Source organism: Halichoerus grypus, chromosome 14, assembly GCF_964656455.1.
Source record: "Halichoerus grypus chromosome 14, mHalGry1.hap1.1, whole genome shotgun sequence".
NCBI classification, from domain to species: Eukaryota; Metazoa; Chordata; class Mammalia; order Carnivora; family Phocidae; genus Halichoerus; species Halichoerus grypus.
This window is the reverse complement of record NC_135725.1, coordinates 64,569,478-64,591,258: the sequence shown is the minus strand read 5'-3', so window position 1 is coordinate 64,591,258 and position 21,781 is coordinate 64,569,478. Positions and strand designations below refer to the sequence as shown.

Genomic DNA, 21,781 nt, shown 5'->3' with positions numbered 1-21,781 from the left:
CATATCACATGGGGTCTTGGAAAAAATATTCCTATTTTAGACTAGTATGATACTATTTTACTTTTTCGTACCCTTTGTCCCAGTGAGAATTTTACATTTGTGTGATTATCTAGTGATGTCCATCATTCCCATTGGAATTGTAGAATATATAAGCTCTCTAGGAGCACTGAACACGCCTATATTAATGTTGTATCCTAAGTACCTAGTATCAAATGTGGCACATAGTAAACATTTAATACTTATTGGTGAGTTAATTAACAGACTGCTAAAGAAACTTCAGAGTAAGAATAGGAGAAGAGGATAAAAAAGCATAGGAACTTGTCCAGATTTTCTAGCTCGTGTTGGTGTCTCACATCCCTGATTCTATTGAACACAGGGTTGACATCCACACAAAATCCAGCATAGTGCTAGGCACTTAGCGAATAAAAAGGATAATTGAAAACTGGAACTTAATAAGTGTCTCATGAGTCAGGAAACTTGTAAGTCATCATTTGGAAATTAAAGGATTCTCCATTTTCAATGCAGCAAGAATGAAAAAAGAACCTTAAATTGGAATATGGAGATCTCTGCTATACACAACATGATAGATTTCCTACCGGGGAGATCTGCGAAGCATAAGGAATCTGGAAATCACGATCAGCTTGGGTACAGTTTTATACCTAGAAATATCTTTGAGATAAACGTCCTCATTTCTGAATCCTGAGAACTTGCAGTGGTTGTCAGTTTAAATATTAACACAGGGGTACATGGAATCATGACTCTAACCTATTTTCATGTGGAAAACTAACATCTAGAACTTTCAAAAGAAAAGGATATTGAAAAAGACATAAAAATGAGTTATCTGGGTTAGGTTGGTAACAGTACTCTCTGAAGAGGGGGAGGGAATCCTATTCCTCCCTCAACACATGTTCTCAGCCTCTTATCCAACATTTCTAAAAGAGGGCTGCTCTTCTGTCTGTGTTGAGCAAAACGATGCAATGAAAGAGAGGATTGAAGAATTATTGTGCTGTGTGACATTGAGAATGCTTGAACATTTTCTCGTGTTCAAAATTTAACCAGCTTTGTGAATCTTTTGTCATCGCTTTCCTACTACGTTCAAAAAACAAGGAACACATCAGTTCCTGGCCTTTGTTTTAGTGGGAAAATGGATGAAAATCTTATCCCACATGGGCAAGTACAAGTACATGGGTTCACCAGTGCCATTTTCCACAGTGGGAGAGGAACACCTAAGGAACTCATAGGTTCAGTTTCCTCAACGTACTTTCTGATTCAATCACCAACTTTTAATTTGAAATCTCATCTTTCATCAAATCCCCATTGCAAATGGAATACCGAGATAGAAAGAAATGTACAGAGTTCCTTTTTGCTTTTACTTTTGCCACATCAAGATCCTTAGTGGAAAATCTCAGTTGAGAAAGTCACTCAGCTGTTGATCTCAATTCAGTTGTGAAGACCATTCTTTCAGGAAACAACCATTTCTTTAGGAAAAGTAAAGATGGTGCAATGTCTTCTTTTTAACACGCTTTATTCAAACTGAAGGTTTCCTAATGAAGAGACTTATTTGTGGTTACCGTGTTCGTCCCATTTCCTTGCAAGGATGTACTGCATGGATGAGATGTTTGAATATGAGTGCCATGGATACTAGGTAAAAATAATTAAAATAATAGCAAGGATAGCTAATATGCTGTGTTTAGTGTGTACTAGATATTGGTCTACATGCTTTAGAATATAGTTCACTCAGTCCCCACCACAACTCTATGGGGTAGACATTGTTAGTATGTCCACTTTTCACAGAGCAAATTGAGGCATAGAGAGGCAATTAACTCGACCAAGAAGAGCTGGGATTAGAAACTAAATAGTATAGTTCTAAATCCATATGTTTTTTAAGATTAATTTATTTATTTTAGAGCGAGAGCGAGCGTGTGCGGGGGAGGGGGCAGAGGGAGAGAGAAAGTCTCAAGAAGACTCCATGCTGACCGTGGAGTCAGAGGTGGGCTCAATCTCACGACCCTGAGATCTCGACCTGAGCCAAAACCAGGAGTCGGATGTTTAACCGGCCAAGCCACCCAGGTACCTCTAAATCCATACTCTTAATCATAATCTTCTAAGCTTATATTTTCATGTACTTAAAAAAATATGGGTAGGTATCAGGCCATGAAAAAAAAGCACTTTAGTTCTATTTGCTTGGTCACACACACACACACACACACACAGAAGAGGCAAGGATTTAGAACATGCCCTGATGAAATGTACTGCACTTGTCACAACAGAGCAAGAGTTTCTCAGTATTTTAGACAACAGTTTTCTGACAAGAGTCTGATAGAATACCTGAGATATGTCATCATTGAATGAGGTACTTTTTTCATCACCTTGGCAAAAATCTGACTTTTTTTCTAGTATAATACAACACGATCAGTGCAAACTGATCTACATATCATCACATATTATTTTATGCTTCAAAAACAAGTTTCTGACACAATTGAATACATCAGTTCCTTGGACAGTTAATTTCAGGTGTTCACAAAACAAGATCTTGTGGTCTCTTTCCTACAGAGGTCAGGAAAACACCAAAGGCTGACAGCAGTCTACTTGTCTTGATGGCATGGTTTTAATCCTAAGAACAATTTTATTTAAATCAACTAATCTGAACCTCAGTTACTTTGTATCACAGGGTTATTATGCAAATCATAGAAAGAGTTGTAAGAACATTTTATGAATTGTGAGCTTGATATAGATATTAGTTACTATTATTTTTATAACTGAGGGAAATAAATGTCCCCAGTAAAGGTGTTTTAAAATAAGTTGATTATAAAATTATTTTTAAAGCATAGGAAAGAGACAAGAACCCTATAATTCTAACAACTTCAAATATTCAACTCTATGATATGTTATTCATCCTTTGTATTAATAAAGCAGCTTTTACAATATGATGAGCTGGTGGTTTTAAAAAATACCCTATATTTGTTATTATAACCACTCACTGATAAGTGAAGATAAAGGATAATTACTTAATAAAGATGATGGGTAATCAACTAGAAAACCCCCCAAATATTTTTATAAATGAAAGAACAAACATACTTCTACTTCCCCGAAGCATAAAATGACATGATTTCTTGATGATATGGTTTCATCTCAACAGGAGTGTCTTCTTTAGCCCTCCTTTCTGAGGACAGTTCCTCAGTGTTTTTCTCTCTCAAATGTCTGACTTCTCTCTTACTCCTGGTCTTTAAATATTTGCTTCTCAGTTCCCCTAGACAGTGTGGATCCAAATCTGGCTCATAGAGACAAAGATCCTAAAAGTTTGCCATAGGCAGTGGAATTATTTTCTTTTTAAAGATTTTATCTATCTATCTATCTAGCGTGCCTTTGTGCGGGGAGGGGCAGAGGGAGGAGGAGAATCTTAAGCAGATTCCGTGCTGAGTGCAGAGCCCCACGCGAAATCAAGAGTCCCGTGCTTAACTGACTGAGCCACCCAGGCACCCCGAGGCAGTGAAATATTACAATAAAATAGAGAAAGTGGATGCAAATAATTCTAGGAAGTATGCCCTAGATACAAACTAAATGTGGAGCGGGAAGATTTTAAGATTCCTTACCTACCAAAGAATGTAACACTGGGCATATCAAATTCTGGAGGGCTTCCAAACAACAGCCTTGGAGTTCCACCCTTTCTGATCATGTTCAAAAGTTCCTAAAGCAAACCTGGTGATCTGAATCCTCTCCATTCCCACCACCAACCAGCATCAAGCCCTGTTAGTGACTGACAGATACTGAGCTGGTGTCTCTGCTTGATGCATTTCCTAGTCACGGTTATGATGTTCTAATGTGATAACTTAAATTGTTTCCAAAACACTACTTTTTTTTTTTTATTGAGGTATCACTGACATCGTAGTTTCAGGTGTGCAATGTAACAATTAGATATTTGTATATATTGTAAATTTTATTTTTCACATAAGTGACCCTTTATCAATTGTTGGGAGTTATTTCTAATATTCAGACAGTATTTCTGCATCTCACTATGCCTAATTTTGTGATGTGTGTAACATCTTCATAGCAAAAATATTGATATAATGTTTTAAGCAAAAGTCTGAAGTATACTTGTTTTCTTAAATCTTTAAAACTGAGGGAGATCCTGCTCCCAGGGGACATTTTGCAGTGTTTGGAGACATTTTTGATTGTCACTAGTGGGACAGGGGTGTTACTGACATCTGGTGTATAGAGGTGAGAGATGCTACTGAGCATCCTACAATACTCAGGACAGTCCCCTACCCCTATGTGGAAAAAAACGATTTGGCCCAACATTTCAGTAATACTGAGGCTGGGAAACTGCTTTACAGGAAAGAAGTTCACTGAAGTGCCATGAATTTGCATTGGCTCTTCCGCAAAGTGTTGAGAAAGTGGCTATTTCTTCCTTTTATTAGAGTCCAGCCTTTAGACACTGGTGCTGGGAGAGCCCTCAGGGAAGGATCACTAGAGTCTCATATGACTAAATAACTTTCTTCTTCTTTTTTTTTTTTTTAAGGTTTTATTTATTTATTTGACACAGAGAGACACAGTGAGAACAGGAACACAAGCTAGGGGAAGTGGGAGAGGGAGAAGCAGGCTCCCTGCTGAGCAAGGAGCCGGATGTGGGACTCGATCCCAGGACCCTGGGATCATGACCTGAGCTGAAGGCAGACGCTTAGTGACTGAGCCACCACGCTAAATAACTTTCTTCTTGATAATGAGAGTAACCTATAGAGTTCTGGATCAGGAGTCTTGTTCCGGTCTGGAATGTTCTCATTCATGGAGGATGACACTCAAAGGAGAGCAGATTTGTTCTGTGCACTGAGCAAAGCAACCACAGGCAGGCTCATCATAACTTCTGGAGACTCGAACAGAGGTCTGGTTGTGCCTTTTAGTCATTTAAGGCTCCCAGCTCCAGCAACGCCCCACGCCACGCACCCCGCCCCCGGCCCCCACAGCCCCGGGTATCTTTGCTCCCTAGAAGGAAGTACCAAACATGTCAGTCTCAAAGTCTGTTGGCTTGGCTGCTCATGAAGCCCAGAAACAGAGTTTCCAGAAACGGAGGTTCCATTTTTCCCGTAAGATCCATCCTGGCTTTCTCCTCCTGATGCATATCCTAAAGCTTCAACTCTGGTTTCTATCGCTGAGTTCTGGAAATATCTCCATCTGCTTATAGGCTCATGCCCTGCCTTGCTTTTGACATTTCTCTGTCAGGGTCTAGCCTCTTGTCTCAGGACTAAAGGTGGGTGCCTGGGCACTGCAAGTTATTTTTTAGAAAAAATGGAACCTCAACTTCTTCACTTGGTCCAGTGGACACCTAGTTTCCTGGGATGGTCACTGTCCTGCTAGGAAGTCACTGCCAACTCTAGACAATTCTCCTTGTAGGACAGCCTCTCCCTCCCCACTTAAAATTGCATATCTGCCCCTACAAACTCCGCATTTCCTTTTTCTACATTATTTTTCCTCATAGCACTTATCTTCTAATGAACACCATAATTTACTTATTTATTTTGTTTAATGCTTGGCTTCCCCTACTGGAATATAAACTCAGTGAGGGCAAATAAATCTCTCTTTGGTTCACTAATTTGTCCTCAAAAACTTAATCAGTGCTTACTATATGGTAGATGCCCAACAAATTATTTGTTGAAGGTTGAATGAATATGATCAGTCCTCCAGTTTATAATTTAAGTATAAATACTGAATGTACATAGAAATGGACTTACTGAATCCAATTAAGTCTCTTTACTCCAATGTACTCCAATAAAGTACATTTAAGTGACTTTCAAAATTGAGAAGGATTTTCTAGTTCTCAAGAAGGCTGACATTAAGCTTGTCTCAGGGTATCAATTCTTATGACCATAAAACACTGTGACCTTTGAAGCTGCATTTAATATATTCATGCTCCATTTAGATCACACTTAATTTATGGCAATTAATTAATGTTACATGAATTAACTGTTTACCATAGTACTTTCTATTCTGTCCAGTACTACCTAATGTTCAGACCTAACCTAATGGCATAAGACTTGCTTGATATTTAATTAAATTTTTATTATAAGTAATAATGGAGCAACTCGGTGATCCCAAATGGAAAGCCCATAATAAATAGCCTCTGGGTGACAGGCTATTTTAGTTGCTAATAGACAGTCTAATCTTGACATATTTGGATGATTTTTTTCCTTTAACTCAAAAGAAATTATTTATTCAGGAAGGGAAAGTTAATTTAGTTTTCCTTCCATATGGCAAACAACCTCAAAACCCTCATCAAATTCTAATGCTTTTTATTCATTACTTTTCAATATTAAACCCAAAACTTACTATTTAATAATTGATATTTACAAGGCTACATTTCCTCAAGTATATTAGTTAATGTAAAGGATTTAACTAAACTTCTCTTCATTGAATTTTTTGGAAAATGTGACTTCCTTATTTTGTCTTGGTTGCTGAAAAAAGAATGCAAGGGTTTATCTCTTTTGAGAACTTAAACCTGTGTGTTGTTGTTGTTGTTCAGTTTAGTGCAACACCAAAAGAGATGGTATAGGAAGGGAAAGGAATGCAGAGGAAAACAACGAGGAGAGGGAGAAGTCCAGATGCGTGTTACTAATTGGACTGCATTTGTTTTTATAAAATGTTGGTGAAACTTGTTAGTTCAGTCAATTCTTTTCCTCCCTTCCCACGTCATGGAAACACAACTTGAGAAATTAAACCACAGTTTAGAAGTGGGTGGACCCTACATCCGGGAGGCCAGGCATCTTTCTTATAATGACCACTTTGGGAAAACCAATTTATTGTTGGATCTGTGAACCAGAGCAATTCCATCCTCTCTGTCAAGGTCAACGCAGTTAGTTTTTATCTACAGGAGGAGATGGCTTCATTTGAATGTTTTCCCTCTGACTTCACTATTCTTGCCACTTTTTCACTGAACATTTAATTTGGATCTGTGGGGTGGGGGTGAGGGGATACTGTTCAGGTCCACGCCAGTCAGACTACAGAAGACTGAGAGCCAAGGTGCCACTCTCAGCTCTGCTTCCTACACTGAAGATCACGTTAAAGGACTTGGCCAACCTGGATAGCCTCTACCTTTCCCCTATTTTTCCTCCCCTTGGCCCCTTTAAAAAAATAATGTTTAGCTATTTTTCTGATTTTAAAATTATTCATGATAAAAATTGGAAATTATAGAATAGAAAGATAAAAATTATTCAACCATCCTCCTACAACTCAGAAGTGACAAAGGTTAACTGTGAGTGTATTTCCTTTCAATCTTTTTTAGCTGGGATACACACACACACACACACACACACACACACACACACACCTATGATGTTGTATCCTTCTTATTCTGAAATAATTACAGATCCGTAGTGTCTTGACTTTTTCATATTATATCATGAATATTTCCCCTTTCATTAAAAATTCTTAAAAATAACATTTTCTGAGGTTGCAACTTATGGAGTTAGCATTATTTTGAAAAAAGTGTGTCATTAGATATTTCTAATTTATGTTATAAAAATAATTTTAGCCCATAAAAATTAATAGACATCAATGATCATCTCCTTAGGATAAATTATTTGAAGTTGGGTAAAAAGGATAGTTATTTTTAAGGCTACTGAAATGCACCATCAAACTGCTACACAGAAAGGGTATATGGAGACAGTCCTGCCAGAAATGTATTGGAATACCAAGCTTTTCCTTACCTTTGACAGCAATACCAAGCTTTTTCTTACCTTTGACAGCATAAAGCGTTACTTTGTTTAAAAATATTTTGCTAATTCACTGGTCATTTTGCAGTGAGAAGCTGATCATATTTGTTGGGAAATACTTTTTATAATGGATTCTAGAATAATTACATAAACTGCAAGAGAAAGTCATACAATTTCAACTTAATTAGAATAGTTAGCTAAAACAGTTGTCATTTTCTGAAGATTTTTGGTGGCTATTAGGCTAGACAAAAGGACTGTTAAGCTCTTTACAATAACATTTCTAATACATCTGATTACTGCCTTACTTTAATTTTTTCAAAGGAAACCTCCCCATTTAAAGGATCTTTAAGTAGTATGTTTTTTCCTCTTATAAAAAACATTCATCCAGATACTCAAAAAAAGTAAGTTGCCTTTCTTAAGATACATAGACCCCTCCCCCCACCTCCAACTCTTCTATATGAAGTTAGGACAGACTTCTCTTCCTCTTAGAAATTGCCTAATGTATGTACTTCAATTTCCTAGAACTAAGCTGAAGAGTGGTAATAAAGTTAATTAAACAAGAGGCAAATGAATAGTTAAGAACCAGCATTTATGGAAACAATTTTAGGCAAATCTGTGATTTAACAAAGTTAATCTTTGTTCTTTACTTACCAAAAAAAAATTATTGAAAACCTACTATGTGCCAGGCATTTTGCAATATGGTGTTGATAAAAAGTGAAAAGATACAGTCCCTGCTCTTCAAAGGATCACAAAGTAATGGGAGTAACGGACTTAGATAATTACAGGGCTAGGTGAGCTCCTATCAAAGACGCAGGCTCAGTGGCGGGCTGGGAGAGGAGGTAGCTAGCTGTCTGGGTTGGTGAAGAGGTAATGTGTAAGCAGTGTTCTGGAGGATGAGTAGGAGCGTCAGCCTTAGGGGTGGGAGGATGGCAATGGGGTACCCTAGGCAGAAGGAGCAGCACATGAACAGGAACCAGGGAGAAGCATCACACCGTTTAAAACACCAGGGATGCTCTGAAAGAATTTAAGCAGGGAAATGACTTGATCATAGTTTAGCTCTGGAAAGATCTGCAAAATGGTCAATGGAAGATATTTTTGTGCGCCTGGGGTGCTGGAACCACATTGCAAGATAAGATGTAGGGGGACCACTTATAGGGCAAGATATTTCACTGGCCTACACCTGGGGCTCCCAAACTTCAGCGTGCATCAGAATCACCTGGATGACCAGTCATGAAACGCAGATCATCAGGCTCCATTTCCAGGTTTGGTAGGTATGGGACGAGGATAAGAATGTACATTTCTAACAAGTTCTCAGATAGCATAAGGTGACTTCTAGGATCTGGATTTAAGCAACTGGGCAGATCCTGGTGCCATAAAACAAAAGAGGGAAAGCATGAAGCAAGTGCTTCCATACCCAGCAAACTCCCTTCCTTCTTGATGCTGTTCCTCTCATTCTCCAAGATTTGCGTGTTACCTGCTGCAGTCTCCCCACCCTTCCCTGTGAGCACCATCTCTCTTAGCTTATGATAGACTCCAATGGACTAATGTGTCATTGATTATGAAAATGGGAGTTTGATGCTCCTCTAGGGTGAGACATTTCTACTTTAATCATCCTCCTGAAAGCACACCTCAGCTCGATGCATGACTCTAGTAGGAATTTCAGGTACTACCACAGGCAATCTGCAAGATTCGTTCCTGGATAGTGGGGGGGGGGGGGGTTTTGATATCCCTCAGTGAACCAAGTCTTGCCCCGACGATGCAGAAAGACAGGTCTACATACATGATAGATGCCAATTACAATTTCTCTTCTTTGGACTCTGCCCCAGATTCTTTCCTTATCTTTGCCAAGAAAGAACAACAGTGACTTTTAAAGATATCGCCAGTTAACTGTAATCTAATAACCTTCTGCTTAAATTACTTGCTCTAATTATACGATCAGACAGTGATCATAAAATCTTCTCTGAGTCAAATTACGTAAATGTGTGTATAGACATATGCACTCTCACACTCCTTGGGAAAAGTGACTTTACCCCATTTTATAGCAGGGTCTTCATCTGTACAATTAGGATTATAAACTACCTTACAGGGTGTTGGGTGGATTAAATGAAATAATGTTCATAAAGTGTCTAGTCCACTGTCCTGTATAATAAAGATTTTCTTCTCTCCTTTATTTTCTCCTTGATGGTTTGTTACCTAGCCACTCTGGTAGGAAGTGACCAAACTCTGGACATCTTTGAAAGGCACCACTGTTTGGAATGAGTGAACTCACAGACAGTGGTGACATCATATTGACCAGGGATTACCTAGTGAGCTCACTGCAGACTTCCACAGGTCGTTCTGCAGATACCATCAGTAGATGCTGAAGACTATTTTTTCGTTTAAGATTTTATTTATTTGAGAGAGAGGGAGAGAGAGAGAGTGCACTCACAAGCATGCACAAGCAGGGGGGAGCAGTAGAGGGAGAGGGAGAAGCAGACTCCGTGCTGAGTAGGGAGCCCAACGGGGTGGGGCCTGGGGGGCCTGGATCCCAGGACCCCCAGATCATGACCTAAGCAGAAGCTCAACTGACTGAGCCACCCAGGCAGCCCTGAAGACTATTTTAATGTTAAGAGTTGCTTCTTTTATTTTTTTTATTTTTTTTTTTTTAAGATTTTATTTATTTATTTGAGAGAGAGAGAATGAGAGACAGAGAGCATGAGAGGGAGGAGGGTCAGAGGGAGAAGCAGACTCCCTGCCGAGCAGGGAGCCCGATGCGGGACTCGATCCCGGGACTCCAGGATCATGACCTGAGCCGAAGGCAGTTGCTTAACCAACTGAGCCACCCAGGCGCCCAAGAGTTGCTTCTTTTAAATTGGATTTTCTTAGGCTTCCCACTCTACCACTTCCCTCATTCCCACTCCAATCACAGAAGTTCTTGCATATTCAATTTAAATGTGGTCATTTGCTTAAGACTCGATGTAATCCAACCCTTTTCTACAACAGGAAAAAACAGGACTGAGGATAACCACAAGAGTCGAGAGGATGTTGTATTCTGGCCTTCACTTTCTCAGATGTCAATTCTGTACGTTTTAAATGGTATCTGAGCTTGTTTTAATACCAGCCATGTTCACACTTTGGGAGTTTTATCCTGGCTCCCATGAACATCTGGTCAGTAGATATTTGTAAGATCTCATTTGAACACTGTAACAGTTATTTATTGAGTATTTACTGTGTAGGAACTCCGTAAAATCTATTTCCTACCTATTCTCATATACATATTCATTCCCATTCTATAATCATTATCCACATCACCTCAGATGTTTTTATAAAACTTCTAGGAGGACAGATATAGAACATGCCTTAATTATTTCTTATCATGAACACTAATAAAACTACTTGTTTTCCAACCTTGGAAAGGCACTGTTTTCCAGACTCTGATGAATTGCATTCCCATACTTTGTGTAGAGTTCCCTGCATAACAAAATTATACTGGATGGGAAATCTTTGTCAGGAAATTTGATTATTTCTAAGTTCATTTTATTGGTGTCCCCTGCTGTGCCCCCACACCCTCGCCAGACTCAGTTAAAGGGTATATGACAGTATTCAGTCAACATTAAAATATATGTCCAGAGGGAATCTCAGATAAATATTGTATAGGGGAAAAAAATTCAAGTTGAAATCATTTGTAAGACAATTGAATAAATCCTGCTTCACTTCAAGGATGAGAAACCGGACTTGGCACTACAATCAGGCTCAATGTCTGCACTTCCTGGAAAATCCCTAAAGAAACCCTTGCTTTTTAAAGTTGATGCTTCCATAGCTTAGTTTATTCTATCAAGCCTGTTCATCTGTAGTAAGTTTAGTAGATTGTACCTATAAGTGAGGGCTCGGTTCAGCATGCTCTTGTACTCACCTATGAATCTTATGATCCTTCGGAGTAAGGGGTTCAGGTAACAGCATTCTCCGGTCAGAATGGTTTTCTCCTGGGCAATCAGAGATTCTCTGGTTGACTTTATGAAATACATGGATATCTCACCAATAAAAATCTGGGGAAGGAATGTTTAAGAAATGTCAAGTTGGAGAGAACGGTCTGATAAAAGAGACCAAGGACTTTAAAAAACCAAAAGGAAAACCCAAACTTTTGAGGCTCCAGATCCTTTTAAAAGATGTCATGCTGCAGAGATAGAGGTTTAAATAGTAGTTTGTATTTAATTCTTCAAAAGAATTAGAGATGGCAATAATTGATCATTTCGGCGAGGTTTTAGGCAATCCTATTAAATTCTAAGTTCATATAAAAACATGAGTTGCAATAATAAATTGTAATAGAATCTATGATAAAGCTCACTTATGCTGGGACTAAATTCTTTTAACTGAATGTGTGAGCTGCAATGATGAGAAATGACTGGGACAGTCATGTGCCTAACAAGGCATTATAAGCTCACATCATGATGAATTATTACTCCATTATATGGCAATACATTATTTACCCGATAAATCTTTATTTGAACATGTTGGCCCGAGCTATATTTCTCATACTGTGAACTGCCTGACTGTCCCTTCTTTATAATTGGCACCTCTCTCATTATCTTGAACTAATATGTATATATTATCATATAAATCATAATGCCTTTGTGTAGACTGTAAGCTTCCTGAAGACAGGGACCATGCCTTCTGTTTCTTGATTATGCTTCTAGCACTCAGCACGGTGTATTCTATTTAAAAGAAGGAACTGGTGGGAGGTAAGTTGTCACCAATTCTGCCACAGGTGAATACTGAGAACCATCAATGAAGAATAAAGTTACTAATTACCATCATCTATTGATAACTAGGTGTCTGGTACTTCATCATAGTATTTTTCATGCTCTGAAGGTCCCTAGTGTAGGTATTGTTACCCCTGTTGTACCGGTGAAGAGAGAAAGTTCGGTACCCGCCAGAGCATACAGCTGGCACGTGGAGGCCCTGGCACTGGTCTTCAGGACAACTGAGTTCCAAATTTCACACTTTCCACCACATCGTACGCCATCTTTATTTTCCTCATCCCAACTTCAGCATTTCCCCGGAAGAACGTGACCTTATAGATGTTCTTCTTTGCCAGGTACACGCTTACGGTGTTAGATAAACTTTATCACTGTGTAAGAGTTCCCTTTCCTCACATTCCTCTTGTCATTACGGAATATCTATTTAGATGGATAAAGAGGACAACATCATGAATGGCACATGGGTGTGGAAATTAAACTGTAGAATTGCAAAACTGGCATCGTTTACAGGTATTTTCCACTTTACGAGCAAGGAAACTGAAGGTCTCAGGGACTTGGCCTCACATAGTCGGACAGCAGCGGAGGCAGCACTAGAATGTGGCCATTATGCATCACCCTGTGTGCACGTGTTACCCTGACTGCACAAATATAACATCTGCGGCACAGAGGGATGAAATAATTTGTCCAAGGTCAGAGCTAGTAAGGCACAAACCCCAGCTCTGGAGCCAAGAAGACCTGCCTCCAGAGCCTTCATTTTAATGACTTAGACTTTTACTTGGTAGTGACTCAATAAAAATAATTGTTGAATTTGTGTTTAATATTGAGAACATAGAAGACAAAACAAGTTAAGTGTAATGTGTTGTAAGTACTGAAAAACTCACATGCTGTTAAAGTATAGGACAGAATGGTGTCGTGGAAATAGAACTGGAGGCAAGTCAGAATGGGATGGGACATTGGCGGGAGGAGATAGGACTCAGGGTCCGACAGGCACACAATGGCGTGTATCACGTTGGCAGGTGCTAAGTGTGGTTGTTCAGACTTAGCAATATTTTGTGCCTAATGTCCCATTAACAATGAGTTGATGCTCTGCCATGGACAAATATTTGAATAGCTTTAAGAACTCAGCCCTCCCTCTTTTCTAGTAACACCTATCTCTGCTAAAATAAGGTGCCAAGGGGTTTTGTTTGTCCTGACTGTACATGATGGAACTGCATTGCTGTTCTTTATCTTAATGAACAGATGGGGATAAATTCATGCATGCTTGGATATGTGAAATAGTATTTCCTTGAGGGAGCTTTCTCAGATTCCACAGACTAGCTCAGACATTCTTGTTATACACGGATTTCTTACCTTGTGTTTCTCTTTTCTATTTCTTATCAGAAACTATTACATGTTATTATTGTTGTTCTTTGTCATGGGATGTTGTCCTGCCTGTCTTATTCTTGGTTATACTCCCCCAGGGCTTAGCCAAGTGTAAGGTACAAAGTAGTTATTCAATGCTGAATGAATTAAGCATATCAGATTAATGAAGGTCTTTAGGAATACAGGTTTAATGAGGTAGATTATAAAGAACACAAAACGATTTCCCTCATGTATCCTCCCAGAGCCAGTGAAAATGTCACTACCCTTCCCAAAGCCTTTACCAGATTCCCTCAGGAAAAGAGGGACCCTGTCTTGTCATTGCCCCACAATACAGTATATAGATCTCTATCCTGACATCTACCCAATTAACTGCAATTATTGTTTGTATGTCCCTCTCCAGTTGACTATGATGTCCTTATGGGAAGGACTTTTGCCATTCCTTGTATGGTGCTTAGAAGAGGGACTGCTATATAGTAAGCTCAATCAATATTTGTTGAATGAATAAAAGATTGAATCTTTAGAGGACCTACTTATAGATAGAATCCTCTGACCTTAATTTCTCTGAAGATGAACAATACAGAGAATTGACAATATGGACCAGAAACCACACAATTCTTGGTGTACTGCTTAAGATTAAATAAAAACCAAGGGCTAAGTAATACAAAGTGAATGATCTCTTCTAACCTAAATTCACTCATACACTCATTTTGCATTCAACAATTCTGGAGAGGGAGCACCCACTCTGCCAGAGGCAGAGTCATGAACAGATATCTAGTATGTGTGTGTGTGTAGGGAGGGCACGAAAAACTAATAAATACACCATGTAATGTCATGAAATGACATATGATTACAAAGTAAATCAGGAAAATGGGACGGAGGGTGATAACCACATAAGGATAAATGTGAAAAGAAATAAGCATTGCTTGCCTTAGCCATTTCAGAAGCCCAAAACATTCTTACTCCACAGGAAAGAGATGTGCACATTCTAGAAATTCTCCATTTAGTGAAGCTTTCCACTACTCACACATGAGGGCAAAGAAAGCAAGAAAATGTGTGAGAGAATCTATACACAACCTATTCTTGTTAAAGAGACACATGTGCATACACATATACCCACATAAAAATCTCAACAAAATCGCTCCAAGTCATACCAAACCAAACCAAGCTTGTCATGCAAAAGGGTATGGGGCTCAAATAAAATGTCTGTAAGTCAATCCTAAGACCCTCATGTCAAAGGTAATAAGCAGTACAAGCATTGTTACCATTAGCCAACAATATTCAAATTCCAATTAAGGTATGAAGCATAAAAGAAAAAAAAAACAGAGCAAGGACATATACTAACTTATATATCTGGTTACTGACATAATGCTGGGAATATATTAAGTGATAATAAATGTTTACATAAGGAAGGAAGGAAGAAAGAGAGGGAGGAAGGGGTCATTTTATAACTAAAAGGTAGGAAAATATTCCTGGTCCAGTGCTCAGACTCCAATGAGTGGGCTTCATGGATGTTCATTTTTCTGTATTTTACTGACCATACCTAGGGTGTTATTTGTCCATTTACTGGGTCCTATAGTCTCATTTAGGGCCTGATTATGCTTGGGGAGAGAGAGAGAATTCTGCCTGATAAGGGAAGGGGTCTCTCTTCTTTCCTGCTAGGCCTCCAGCCCACATTGAATGTCATTTTGTACATGGTGGCAGGTTTATGACTCTGGTTTTGGCAATGACTGGGTTCCTCCATCTGTGTCTCTGCCACACACACTCTGCCTCTATCTACCCCTCTGTTCAGAGAGCAACTGGGACATGTGGGACTCTCCAGGTGTTTGGTCCTGGCTGCCTTATCATGGCCTTTCTGATCGCTGGCTAACAAACATCATATCACTCACAGCAAATGAGAATACCCTCTGGTGAGAAATGACCAAGGCCAAGCCCTAGATCTGGCAATGAATGAACTGCAAATGAATTCCATTGGTGCACTTCTTCTCCCCCAGCTATGCTAGCTACAACCCCAAGTGACATAAGACATTTAGATAATAGTAAATATAGTTTAAGTAACGAGGATAACTGTTCTATCTTGATAAAGTTGTATTTCAGATATGTAAACCCAAATGGCAAAGAAGTAAATAATCCTGGAATGTGGTGCATCAGTTCGGTATGTTTTACTTTATTATTTTTTTTTTAACATTTTATTTATTTATTTGAGAGAAAGCGAGAGCTAGAGAATGAGACAGAGCATGAGCAGGGGGGATGGGCAGGGGGAGAAGCAGGCTTCCTGCTGAGCAGGGAGCCCAACATGGGGCTCGATCCCAGGACCCTGGGATCATGACCTGAGCTGAAGGCAGATGCTTAACCAACTGAGCCATCCAGGCGCCCCTCAGTGTGTTATCTTTTAGACTTCAGTTCTTCATAGTGCTTCACAGGAGATCTGGTAAGTGATAAATAAGTGATATAAATGCAAAATATTTAGGGGACAGTTTTTAGATTTCAAAATAAAAACAGTTTGCAGGAAAAAATAGTCACTGGAAGATGTATTACAATCTCATATTGTAAGGGGGATTCATTGCATGTTATATGTGGTTGTCACTAAAGAGGGCATCTAGAACCCCTGCAATATATGTTTTGGGTTCACACATACACTGGTAGTGGCTCTGGTTCTTGGCAAGATCAAAGTCATTGCTGTTTCTTGAATGTGGGCTGTAGAGTTGAAATCCCAGCTCTCTCCTCTCTTGATGTGTGAATTTGGGCAAGTAATTGAACCTTTCAGAGCCCCAGTTTTTCATTTTTTTTCATGACTTTGAACATGAGGGTAATAGCTATATCAGAAAATAGTTGAGAGTATTAAAAATATATGTCAAAGCATCTGTAGGTGCTCAAGGAATGTTTGCTGTCTTTACTTCCTGGTCTATCTAGGCAGGAATGTCTGTTGAGAATGATTTAAAAAAATCATTGTCTCTAGTCCTGGAGTAAAGAAACATGGTATGACTCTAGCTCTGCTCTGCCCTTAACCAGGTATTTGATCTTGGACCAGTCGCTGGACCTCTCTGGGCCTCAGTTTCTCATCTGTTAGACAAGAAGACCTCTACTGTACTTTTCTAGCCCCAACATCTTTGCCTTTATGATAGGAACTGACAAGAGAGGGCTGATTAAGGGAAACTGAAATCACATAATTGGGCTTCAATCTCAGTTCCATTGGTTAAACTCTCTAGGGCCTTAGTTCACTTTCAAAATCCCATGGGACTTTGCCCACACCAAGTAATCTTCCCTTCAGCAAAGTGGATGCAACCTACTCCAGAGTCATCCTGTTGCCTGATATCTCTGTCACTTGGGTTCCTAAAGGACAGCTGAGGCTAGAGGCCCCCTCTCTGGGATTTCTGTGTATTATGCGCTGAGGAGGAGGAGAGGGTTCCCAATATTAGTGTCTAAATTGGGGGGGCGCTTGGGTGGCTCAGTCTTTAAGCGTCTGCCTTCGGCTCAGGTCATGATCCCAGGGTCCTGGGATCGAGCCCCGCATCGGGCTCCCTGCTCGGCGGGGAGCCTGCTTCTCCCTCTCCCACTGCCCCTGCTTGTGTTGTTGATGCTGGTTATAAAATGTAGCACCCAGGTGGTATGCTGTATTTCCAAAGCATAGTAGTCTCTTATGCCTTTTTTCCTGGACAGTGGGTATCAGAGAAGTTGGAATTTAAAATGGGTTAGGTAGGATACTGCTCTCAGTAAAAAGTATAATGCGTAACTAAATTGACCAGCATGTATTTTTAGGCAGAGTCTTTTCAAGAAGCAAATTATCAAAGCTCCTTAACACAATCATCAGCAATCATTAGAAGGGGCAACTCAAAGATGGCAAGCAAGTCTCCCTGTGGGATGATGTGAGGGGAAGAGACAATCCACGAAAGAATTTAGAGCACTCATGTGCAGCGTAGACAGAAGATGGGGAAACACATTTTTTTCAGTTTTTTTTTTTAAAATCCACAACCATTAATGGGTATACTTATAAATCTTTCCCAGAAAAAAAAAAAAAGGGATCGTAAAGACTCAGTACATTAGCATCAACAGTAACAAAATGATGTACTCATGGTAAAAAACAAACCAACAGACCAAAAAGGAAGTCATGTGATCATGGACAAAAGGCAAAAAGATGTGAATTATCAAGTGTTAAAAGGGGCTTCAACGGATGAGATTGTTCAGAGCCTGGAAGAGGCCGATTCGGAGGCAGCGCAAGGCCCCACAAGGCCTCCTTTGCTTCAGCAGCTGCGACCCACGCCCGCCAGCCAACAGACCTGCATTTGGTGAGAGCCCACTCTGTTCCACACTGTGCTCTGGGCTTTTACAGTCACTCCAAGAGCTTACAGCCCGGAAACCCCCCCGAATGAAGATTCACAATTTCCTCCAATTTGTGCCTTTCTGTCAAATTGTGTTTGTCTCTTCTTTTCCTAGGAAATTCGAGATCAGTCTTATATATGCGTGTGTGCGCGGTTGCATGCAAACCTCGAGCTGCTTCAGTTCTCGCGGGCTAGACATCAAACGTGCTGTTGCTTCAGTACTAATTACACCCCTGTCACTTTGTTGTGAGGCCAAGAAAAAGGTTTAATAGCCGTTTTCTCATGCCTTGTGGGGCTGGGCTGAGGTAAAATAAAGGTAAACCAGATTCTCCGCGGAGTTAAATCCTCTTATCCAGACAGACTCTCCGCCCTACGTTCTGAGTGTACAAGTTTCTTCAGGAGGCCAGAGGCAGTGGTCATCCAGGGTTTCCAGCCTGGTTAGAATGCACCCTGCAGATTTCTTGGAAGTGTGGGCTACGACTTTTGGCCAAACAGTTCTGGACACTATAAATCCGATCTGAGGCAGCAGTGGCCTGTCCCTGTGCAGCTTATCCCATGAGGCTTTGCCCCAACATGATGCTGATCTCTTCTGACAGTAGCACCCGGAAGGAGAAATAGGAAATGACAGGTCAAACCCTCGGCAGGGTCTTTTCCCTCGTGCCTTTCTTGTGCATCCCTGCAGCCGTGAATGGGGTTGTTAATGCCCACCCACAGGGACACACAGCAGTGGAAGGTGCTAGGTTTTCCTATGGCTAATGTGCTTGAGAATGCACAGAAAACCAAGGACAAGTCCCGGTTGAGCTACTTTTTTGAAAATTGCCATTAGTTAATATCATACAAGTCACCCCTGAGGGATCCTGCCTTTGTTCTAGTCCAGTGAAAACAGGAAATGGGTTTAAGGAAGGAATAAGCCATGACAACAAAAACTCTACGCAGTTCTATGAAAACCTGACCAGGCACAGAGTGTAAAATCAAACTCCAGAAAGCTGAGACTTGGGGCCTGGAAACATGACATGCGGAGTTTTCCGATCAGAATACCTTTTTTTTTTTTTTTTTTAATAGCTTTCATGGAATGTTAGAACTGGAAAGATCTTGGAGATCATTAGCCCAACCCCTCCTTTTATTTACAGGTGAGGAATTGAACCTATAGAGGGAACATGACTCACCAGAGGTCACACAATTATTGGAGGCAGGGCCACGACTGGGATCCTTGCCTCTCCTGACATATCCATCCTGAGATCCGCTGACTGCAGAGTGAAGGGAACGCAGCATGCACACTCAGAAGCTGGGGCTGTACTGAGTTAGACACTTGCTATCTTGATCCCCGTGGCCCAATAAAGGCTGCTCTGGGACCAGCCATACCTCCCTAGGATGGGACACAAGAAATGAACACAGTTCCTTCCTCCCAGGAAGTGTCCCTGAGTATCAGAAGGGTTCTGCTCTGTATCCGGACGCTGCTCACTTATTTTCAGGTCCTGGGGGAAGATCAAGCACTGTCGGCAGGGTTCCAAAGCCACACGGCTCTCTGCCATTAACCTGTCAGCTGTAATCAGCCTTGGCTTCTAGCAATGCCCCTCATTTGGGAGAAAAAGAAAAGTGGAACCAAATGGGTGGCTACCTGTTCAGTCACCTACAGAACTAGCTGGACCTTCAGTGAGTCATTTAACCTAGTTAAGTCTCGAGGTTCTCAACTCAAAAAGGAAGGGAACTGGACCACACCCTTTCTCTATGTTCTTTGGGATGTCTCTTTTCTATTTCACTGGGATGTTGGGAGGATAAATTAGGCAAAAACTACAGAATATAGGTAAATTAAGATGCCATGCTTATAATCCTCATTTATGGAATATTCCTCAGCTTATATCTTAGGGACCTGCTAGCATTATTGGTCACACTGTTCACCCAGAGAAGCAAAGAAATGGAGAGGGTTCCATACCTGAGAGCTAGAGTAGAACTGTAGGTTCTTAGTCCTCAGTTCACTGTTTATTGACCATACACCTTGACTTCCCATCAGAGCAACTGACTCCCATTGTGAATTTGTGTCATTTGGGGAAAATGAATCGATGGAAAAGACAGGATCAAACTTTGCAGTCTGAAGAACAGTTTCTGCTGAAAATCTTAGAATCAAAGAACTATCATTTTTGTCCAGAAGGAAGAGAACATTCTTCACGAAGTTCTGTTTTCCTATTTTTGTTTTTTGGCTATGTGTGTTTTTCTTTATTAGAATTGCCATTTTCAAGTCTTATTAGAGATTGGTCATTTCATAATTATTGCCAGAAGAACTGGATATACAATGTTTTAAAAATGTATCTTTTGATTTGAAAATAATACACATTCATGCAGAATTTGGAAAGGAATATATAAAAATATAAAAGAAGAAAACAATTAACTGCGCCATTAGCACTCATAGATAATAGCTGTAAATTTTTAGTTTGTTTTGTACTAGTCTTTTCATATATAATTACGAATTTGGGATTATCTTGCAACACACACGAGGTATCTTCTTAGGGTCATTAAATATTCAGACCCACAGACCCTGGTCTACTTGGGAGGAACCACAGCTTGCCAACAGGGAAGCATCACGTGCTCCCCTACAGCACGTGTCTTCACGGTGGTCCAGCAGAGCTCTAGAGCTCAGGTGCAAGAGACCACAGACACATCAAAGGATGCAGGAGCCACCGTAGCTTCAGAGCCTCATGCCCTACAGGAGCCAGCATATGGTGCAGCAACTCCAAAGGCACAGCCTTCAAGGTCCTACGATGGATGTGCCAAATTTCCGAGTCATTGCACTTAGAAGTCATAGCATGGCACCTCCTCGGGTAATTACAGTTCTCGGAGTCCGGGTGCAATTCACCCATCAGGGGTTAATCTTGCCTAGCAACACTGTTGATACATACCACCTTTTTCTTTTTCTAGGGAAACAGACCCAGAAAATTAAAAGAAGGTCAGATTCCCTTGTAAAAGGGAGAAAGATTTTACATGCAATAACTATATACATTTTTTTAGCCCTTAAAAAACATCTTAAGATTAAATCAAAAGCCTGTTCCTTGCTATTAAAAGTGTTTCAAAAATACAACTGCCTCATAATGTATTTACATAATTCCCAAGTACTGTGTATTTAGCTAGTTCCAGGTTTCTCATTGAAACTATTGCTGACATGAACATCCCTATACACAAACACTTGTATTTATATAAAACTGATTATTTCCTTAACATAAATTCAGGTACTGGAATTAATGACCGAGTCTGAAGTTTGTGAACTTTTAATACATCTTACTTCGACTAGAACTGTATGAAAGTGTCCGTACCTTCAACAACATGGTCTATCTTTCTTTAAAACATTTGCCAATTTTATATAAAGGAGGAAATACTGTACTTGTCAAAATTACTTTTCTTTGATAATTGATGAGTTTAGAAATGTTCAGGCACACAGTCAATTTACTGTTCTATTAATTGCCTATTCCTGTGTTCTCCTGTTTTTACTTGGGGAAGCTCATTTTTTTTTAAGTATTAAGGATACTTATATTTGAGTCTTATATCCTGTAAACTTTTTGTGGTCTTTTTCTTTTGTTAGAAATGCTTATTTTTAGGTAGACAAGTCTATCAAACCTTTTCTATACTCTTGCATCAACTTTCATAAGGGAGATTGTTTTTGCTACTGAGGGTG

The 21,781-nt window shown here is 40.0% G+C and overlaps 1 protein-coding gene across 3 annotated transcripts in view; it reads right to left on the bottom strand.

Moving 5' to 3' along the window:
- Positions 1-21,781, bottom strand: part of PLPPR1 (phospholipid phosphatase related 1) — a 257,859-nt gene that overhangs the window by 18,771 nt on the left and 217,307 nt on the right. For all 3 annotated transcript variants that reach the window (XM_078061527.1, XM_078061529.1, XM_078061528.1), the window contains exon 4: positions 11,596-11,728. In XM_078061527.1, the coding sequence (XP_077917653.1) occupies positions 11,596-11,728 (133 nt within the window). The remainder of the gene's footprint in view (positions 1-11,595; positions 11,729-21,781) is intronic.